The 8,377-nt window shown below is 37.0% G+C and overlaps 1 protein-coding gene across 2 annotated transcripts in view; it reads right to left on the minus strand.

Annotated features, from left to right (window-relative positions):
* The window catches only part of USP47 (ubiquitin specific peptidase 47), a 95,309-nt gene extending 93,003 nt beyond the window's left edge, over positions 1-2,306 (minus strand). Inside the window, exon 1 of one of the 2 annotated variants that reach the window (XM_013006971.3) lies at positions 2,255-2,306. In XM_013006971.3, the coding sequence (XP_012862425.1) occupies positions 2,255-2,275 (21 nt within the window). In that variant the 5' untranslated portion in view covers positions 2,276-2,306. The remainder of the gene's footprint in view (positions 1-2,254) is intronic. The other variant, XM_045290929.1, reaches the window with a different exon arrangement.
* Positions 2,307-8,377: the final 6,071 nt, after the last annotated feature.

The raw sequence follows: 8,377 nt of genomic DNA on the forward strand, positions 1-8,377 counted from the left end.
GAGGAGGGGGAAATGAGCAAGTGATATTAAGGGCTGAGGTGGAGGGCAAATGTTTTGAGAATGATGAGGGCAGCGAATGTACATAAACGCTTGACACAATGGATGGATGCATGGATTGTGATGAGAATTGTACGAGCCCCCAATAAAATAATTTTTTAAAAAAGCCTTCAAGAACCATTCTAAAACTATTTATTTTATAAATAACTCAGACTAAAAAAAAACTCAGACTAAATACTATACTTACAAGTGAAGTGTCAACATGTATACAAACCAACCATGCTTACTGCCTTCGAGTGGGTTTCTGAGACTGCTAGGCTTTACAGGAATAGACAGCCTCCTCTTTCTCCCGAGGGGCAACTGTGGGTTGTAACTGCTGACCTTGCGATTAGCAGCCCAATGTGTAACCCATTATGCCACCATGGCTCCTTGTATTTATAGTATAAAAATATTAATTTGTATATATTTGTACTTAACATTGTATATACTAAAAAATGTTCTATGTTTTTCTAGGCTCATTGCAAAAATAAATTTTTTATTTCTCATTTTATCAGTGCTCTAAAGAAAAATTCAAAACAAAGTGCATAACTGGTGAGTCTGTTCAAATAATGCCACTCCCTACCACTGAAATGGTTCTGACAGAAGCCCTATAGTCAAAGTAGGGTTTCTAGCACTGCAACCTTTGCTGAAGCAGACTGCCATATCTTTCTCCAAAGGAGAGGCTTGCAAGTGTCAACCTCTGACCTTTCAGTTAATAGACAGGCACATAACTACTGCACCACCAGAGATCCTTTGACCATATCTCTAGTACGCAGAAGTCAACTGAATGTCCCAATTCCAAACAATGTTTTAGACTTTCCTGAGAAAAAATTTACCATTAAAGATGAATCCTTAGGAATAAATCTCTTTACCTCTAAATTTAAGTCAACTCATTTTCTCTCAAAAACTTTATTTCAGTTTCATGACACAGTAATAAGATTATGGCTATGAACTAAACCAACGGTTCTCAACCTGTGGGTTGTGACCCCTTTGGGGGGGTCCAACAACCCTTTCACAGGGGTCGCCCAATTCATCACAGTAGCAAAACTACAGTTATGAAGTAGCAACAAAAATTATTTTTATGGTTGGGGGGTCACCATCACATGAGGAACTGTATTAAAGGGTCACGGCATTAGGAAGGTTGAGAACCACTGAACCAAACAAAACAGAAGTCAGTCCATTTTATCTATTCTTGGAACAGAAGTCGGTTATAAGCTCAGAAGCCTTAGAGCATTTCCCTGCTGAGTATTTATAGTTTGCGGTTAAGGTTTGGCTAACCAAAAGGGCAGCAGTTCAAACCCACCAGCAGCTTTACACAGGAGATGTGGCAGGCTGCTTCCACAAAGATTTTCAGATTCACAGCCTTGGAAACCCAGGAGACAGTTCTACGCTGTCCTACAGGGTGGCCATGAGTCTGAATTGATTCAATAGCAGTGGATTTTATAGTTTCCTACTCATAGATTAAAATGCAGAATTGATGGTGTGAATATTTTTGCTGACTAAAATTTACAAAACTTACTAGCCACATTGAGACTGTGTGTTTTAACTCAACGATTGGCATTCCTGGAGAGGGGTGGAGGAGGGAGTGGGGGAAGTGGAGGGGGATTACAATTTCTATTAAAAGGGGGGGAAAACCCTATGATTTTCAAGATTCTCTCCCTTCAGTTTTAATGTTTATAGTCTTTTTCTAAAATGCCACATGCAACAGGCCTCCTGGGGAAAACAAAGTAAGTTACAGGAGACAAGCTGGGAGAAAACTGTGAGCTGAAAGGACCTGAGGAAAATGAGATACAAGTAAAGGTTAGAATGACATGCTACACGTGAAGTTTATATTCATAAGGCACACATGCTGTCAAAAGAGTATTAATAGTTTTATCCAACTCTGCAAATAGGATTTCTGGGTTTTGACTATCAAATGGTTCAATCCCTAGCATTATTAGTACTTCGGAAAAGAAAGACATCTGAAAACAATGCAACTATTATAGCCACCAACAAAAAAAAAGTGGCAAATCAGTTGACCTCTTCACACACTTGTTAAAATAAGAAAGTATCAAACAAAAACTCACTCAAGGTAACTTTTTATTATGAAAACAGGTAGAAATAAAATAGCCAAACAAGCTTAAAATTTAAGACATGCTTTATCACTAAATAAAAGTACTAACATGCTATTACTTGCTCTGCTGATGATCACACTAAAGCAATTACATCAGCAGTCTACCTGTGAAAATTTCTTCTTCATTTCATCAAAGATATTTTGTCTGCATCTCCAAAACACATCCTATGGTATATAAAAACAAGATGAGTTACAAATTATTTCTTTAAAATAAAAGGAAAGACAAAAAAGAGAACAATTAACCTAAAGATAGTTTTGAAATAGAATCCTTATTAAAGTGTATTTTATTTCTAAATTAATGTATAACTTTTAACCTGTGCCTCAATTATTCTTCTTAAAAAGCAATTTTTAAATTGTAAATTAAGTGGGCATTTACAAGTCACATAATCATTGAACTGCGCAGTTAAAACTACTAACCAACCGCCCCCCAGTAGTTTACCATGCCTGAATTACACTTTAAGTGTAACTGACAATTTACACTATTGTTATGAAGAATAATATTTGTATGAAAAGGTTGCAATTAAAGTGGTGGTGTCAGAATTGTGTGTAAATCAAATGTTCTTCGATAAATATTTTGAGTTAAAGAAACTACAGACATTTCTAATTTAGCTAGTTTGTAAATTTGGATTTTTCACATGAGAGATAATCTTTTTTTGTGGGGGGAGGTGCGGGGGGAGAGATAGTCTTAAAGTAAGGCTACCTAACATTACTTCCTCCCCTTCTTTTAGTAAAAAGTCCTTCCTTATCATAATTAGACAAACATAATTTAATAATAATTAAAATAACGAATAATTAAAACAACCAAGAGTTTAATTCCTTTAAAAATCTTGGTCTTACATCATTCTACACTTCTTTTATGCATCCCCCCCCTTTGGTTATTAAAAAGAAAACAACTTACATTGATTTACAACTGATTTTTATCATTCACAGTAAATGGAGTATTATTTAACATAAATGAGAAAAATACACAAGACTTGTTTTTACAACAGAAATATATTGTAATGGCAGTACATAATTTTTTTTAGTACATAATTTTTTGAGAAGCAATTCTAACATAATCCCTATAGCAATTGTTAACCACTTAAAATACCTCTTACTACAGCCCTCACCATCACATGCATATTTTATCATATATATTATTCACCTTTAGTCAAATAGAATCATTTTATATCCAATTATTTGAAATGTGCTTCTTGTCCATCAATACTCATCTAATATTTAGTTTAAAAATTAGTGTTCCACTATATAAGCGGTTCTCAACCTGTGGATTGCAACCCCTTTGGGGGTCGAACAACCCTTTCACAGGGGTTACCTGATTCATAACAGTAGCAAAATAACAGTTATGAAGTAGCAACAGAAATAATTTTATGGTTGGGGGCATCACCACAACATGAGGAAGTGTAAGGGTTGAGGCATCAAGAAGGTTGAGAACCACTGCACAATATAGACAGCCTGTAATTGACTTGCCTAATCTATTACCTCCCTGGTAAAGCAATGGTCAAACATTCAGCTGCTATCAAAATGCTAGTCGTTTTCTCCAGGAGAGACAAGATCTGAATCTGCTTCGGTAACTAGGAAACCCTATGCGGCTTCATCATCTATAACCACTATGAGTTGGAATTGACTGGATAGCCATAACAGCAACAACGATCTAATAATGGGCATTCAAAACACCAGTTGACAAGTCAGTTCTAACTCATAACACCATGTGTGTCAGGAGACCAGCGCTTCTATGGGTTTTCAATGGTTGACTTTTTTGAAGATCACCAAGTCTTGCTTAAATAGTAACTCTGGGTAGATGCAAATCATCAACAGTCATAAGCTTTAACTGTAGTACCCAGGGACTAAATCTAATACATTTCCAAAACTCAACCAAACACTGCCATCAAGTTAACTGACTCATAGTGACCCTCTAAGGCAAAGTACCACTCTTTCAAATGCTCACTATAGCTAATATGCATCTTACATAAATGTTACCTTAAGAAAATATCTCTATGTCAACAATCACTAGATCAATGAGTGTGCACTTATCTTTAGGATTTTTGATGCATGATGCAAAAAGACTGACTCTCCCACAAATAAGAAATGGACTACAACTATACTACCCAGTCACATGGACAGGTTCTGTGTAGATGTCCCAACCACAGCCCAATGAGATTCTAGCTGACAACCAAGATACCCCTCTACACATGTGAGTTTGGATGGTTTTAGTTCCCAGACTTTGAACTGTCCCAGCTGATACGTAACAAAACAGAAATAATTAGTTCCAGCCCACCCTTATTCCAAATGCAAATCTGAGCAAAATTAATGTTTGGTTGTTTTAAGTCATTAGGTTTTGGGTTACTTAAAGGAAAAATAATTGCTACGATTTGGTTCCCAATGAAGTTTTTCTTTCATCTTCCTATTTAAAATGCTAATTTACTGTAAAATTATCTCAGGACTCTTCTTTTCCCCTTCGTGCTTCAGTTTTTTTCTACAGCACTTACAGTGATCTAAATTATAGAGAAGTAAATATGGACTGGCTCTGGAACTTGTAAATATTACCTATATTGTAAAGAGTCTTTGCAGATATGATTTAAGGATTTTGAGATGAGATTATAGTGGATTACCCTGATGTTCTAGCCCTAAATGCCATCACAAGTACCCTTAAAAAAGAAGCAGACACACACCAGAGAAGACAAAGATTTGAAGATGCTGGCCTTTAGGATTGCAGTGATACGTGACAAGCCAAGCAATGCTGCCAGCCACTAGAAGACGATGAAAAAGGTAAGGAATTTCTTTTTCCCTAGAGCCTGTGGAGGAAAAGTAGGTCTGCTGACTCCCTGACTTCAGCCAAGAGATGTGGGAAGTCTCATTTATGGCCTCCAAAATTGTGAGAGAATAAATTTCTGTTGTTTAAACCACCAAATTTGTGTTAATTTGTTACAATAGCCACAGGAAAGAAATACAGAAAATTAGAGAAAAGAGAAAGAACAAAGTGACGGGGGAAACCATAAAAGTACAAAATACTCCTAATTAAAATAGGTATAAATATTTGACCTACTAAGATGACAAACACTACAAGGCTGTACTTTACAAGGAGCTGGGGTTTAGTAGAAACTAAAATGCTGCTAGAGTTGCCCTCAAGTCAATTCAGATTTGGGGCAACCCGATGTGTGACAGAGTAGAACTGTGCTTGCTCTACAGGGCTTTCCAGGCTTTAATCTTTTGGCTTAAAAATCAGGTCTGACTTCAAAGAAAACACATTAATAATGGGTTCAAACCACTAACCTTTCAATTACTAAAGTGCTTTACTTTGCCCTCCCCCCACCCAGGAATACAGTGAGATGTTGTTTACTAGATACTAAAACATAAAGACAATAGATGCTAAAAAGGCTAAAGAATGAAAAGAATGTGTGAAAACTAGTCAAGAGAAACCAGTTACAGCTCCTTGGAACTAAATAAAGCTATACGCGGAAGAAAAAAAAAGTTACTAGAAAGAAGTTCATAGCATAATGGTAGAGTCCATTTTTCATAGATTTAGCAATTTTAAATGTGTAAGCATCAACTACAATACTTCAAGTATACAAAGCAAGTATTGATAGAACACTGAACACACACAAATGAACAACCAAGTCTACCTTTAAAAATGCTGTAAGTTATTCACTGATGAGGTAAAATTTCCATTATGTACAAGGTGTGATGGTTAGGTTTTGGCTAGGTCAGGAATCAGGATTCTCAATGGTTGGCAGTTAAGGCCTAGTATTTCCCCATGGTGTTATCTAATCAAATGTAATCAACTCCATAAGAGGATCTGCTATGAGCAACCGATCAGTTGTAAGAAGATTAAGGTGGAATGCAATCCCTTTTTCATGTCATGGCCCTGTTGCAATCAAAAGGAAGCATCTTTGGAATTGTGGTCTGACTCCTACATACGTAGACACTGTAGAGAAGGTTAGTTTGTTTCTTGCTGAGTCTGAATCTTACATCTGGCTCATCAACCTCCAGTTCTTTGGATTTTAACTAAGGCCTGCCATTATTGCCTACCAACCCTGGGTGCCACCAGCTGACTGTAATCTGAACTGCTCACCATGGATTCACCCACCTCTGCATCCACCAGTCTGTGGTCTGCCTGCTTCATCTTTCTGGTTCATCAGCCCCTATACAGTAGCTACAAAATTTAGAGGAAGGCTCCAGCTTAACATCTGACCCATGAACTTGAACCAACTTCTCTAATTGTAGGCCATTTTCTTGATATACATTTCTCTTTATATGTATGTAGATAGATAGATAGATAAATACATATATATGCACTGCTGGTTTTGCTTCTTTAGAGAACTCAGTCCAATACACAAAGAGACTCCAACCAATAAGTTTGTGGGAAAATTGAATTAAAAAATGAAATTTATCCATGAACTTTTTAAAACCCTAAGAAATAATGTTAACCTCAAAATATGTCCTATAGTATCATTTTTTTAAAAAGACTATTAGAGAAGGGCGGGAAGAGAAATGTACAGAAATAATGTAAAAACAAACATCAAAATGTTAACAATTTTGTCTTTGAAGAAAATAATTAGAGGTGATTTATTTGAAGAATTTAAATGTAAGTAAGAAACCTGACAACTTTAGCTAACTTACGTAGACTATTATTTTTAAAGTGTGTGTCCTATTTCCACTCTCCCAACCAAGTAAGACTTATGAAAGAACAATTACAAGAAAAAGAAAAGAATTTGCCTAGGCAGCAGTACACATGAAAAAGATTTGGGTAGTTTTCAAGAGCAGAGATGTGCAAGGTCTGTAGTTGGAAACTAACAGCTGCTCCTTGAGAGAAAGAAGGTGCTTCTTACTCCCATAAGTAGTATGAGACACTCATCACCAGGGCAGTTCTACCACCCTGTCCTAAAGGGTCACGATGAGTTGGCAGCGACTCAACGGCAGTGAGGTTTTTTGTTTGACACTCTCAGTAAGGGACAGTTAAGTGCTCAGCTGCAAACTGAAAGTCTGGCAGCCTGAACCCACCTAGCAGGTCCATGGCAGAAAGACCTGTGATCTGCTACCATAAAGATTGTTGTTGCTGGGTGACGCTGAATTACTTGTAACTTACAGTAACCCTCTGTACAACAGAAAGAAACACTGCAATACTTCGTGCTCTTGCACCATCCGCACCATCATCGCCATGCTGGAGCCCACGAGTGCAGCCACTGTTATCAATCCCTTTCACTGAAGGTCTTCTGCATTATTGCTGACTGGTAAAGGCTGCAGCCTAGAAAACTCTCAAAACAAACTCCTCGAGAGCTAACAGCAAATCCACGTTTAGTATGTACAGACTGAGTCATGTGTCTACCCAAACCAAACAGAACAGCACAATTAAGGTCTTATAATATTGACAAGTACACAGAGCATGGACAATTTGGGAATAGTATATAACACAGTGAAAGGAACAGAGTCTTTGGATATTTAATCAAGCTCCTTATTTACAAATGAAGAAAAAGAAATCCAGAAGCCTTCAACGACTTGCCCAAGAACACATAAGAACACAGGCCTCCTAAGTAAGACATGAATTCATGGCAGCAGAACTCTAAGGAGATGAGTTTTCCTCTCACATCTATCCTAATACTCCTCCCATTTCTGCCTCATTCCATTTAAAAGTTGCTTTACGAATGCAATGGGTAACCCACCAATAATACACTGTAGGTATCTAAACTTAGAAAGTCTAAACAGCTACTCTCAGGAGATGAAATAGTATGTCCTTTACTATTCTTGTTATCTTTATTTTTGATCTCGGCTACTATTTCCTCTGTGAGTAGGCTGTTGTTGACAAGCAGTGACTCAGCTTGTGATAAACTTACTTGTTTATGTCCTGAACTCTTGGCAGTATTATTATTAAATCAAAGGAGATTATCTGTGTTATCTGCTACCATGCTTGTATTCTAAAATAAGGATAATTAGAAAATTTATAAATTAAAATTTTATAACACTTTGAACATGAAATCATATTGGCCACCCTACTGATGACATGATTCCTATTTATAGTGAGCCTACAAAACTGGAAAGGATATGTAAACATTATTTAAAAGTGTGTATTTCATTTCCTCCTGGAGAGGACCATAGTGCAAAAAGTAAAGTATAGGCAGAAACTCCACAATAGAATCCTTAAGTTAAAGCAGCAGTTCTCAACCTTGGGTCGCGATCCCTTTGGGGGAGGGGGGGTAGTGGTGGTAGTGGTGGTGTGTGTGTGTAATGACCCTT

This window comes from Echinops telfairi, unplaced genomic scaffold, assembly GCF_000313985.2.
Source record: "Echinops telfairi isolate 266 unplaced genomic scaffold, ASM31398v2 ScPeMD7_60;HRSCAF=208, whole genome shotgun sequence".
NCBI classification, from domain to species: Eukaryota; Metazoa; Chordata; class Mammalia; order Afrosoricida; family Tenrecidae; genus Echinops; species Echinops telfairi.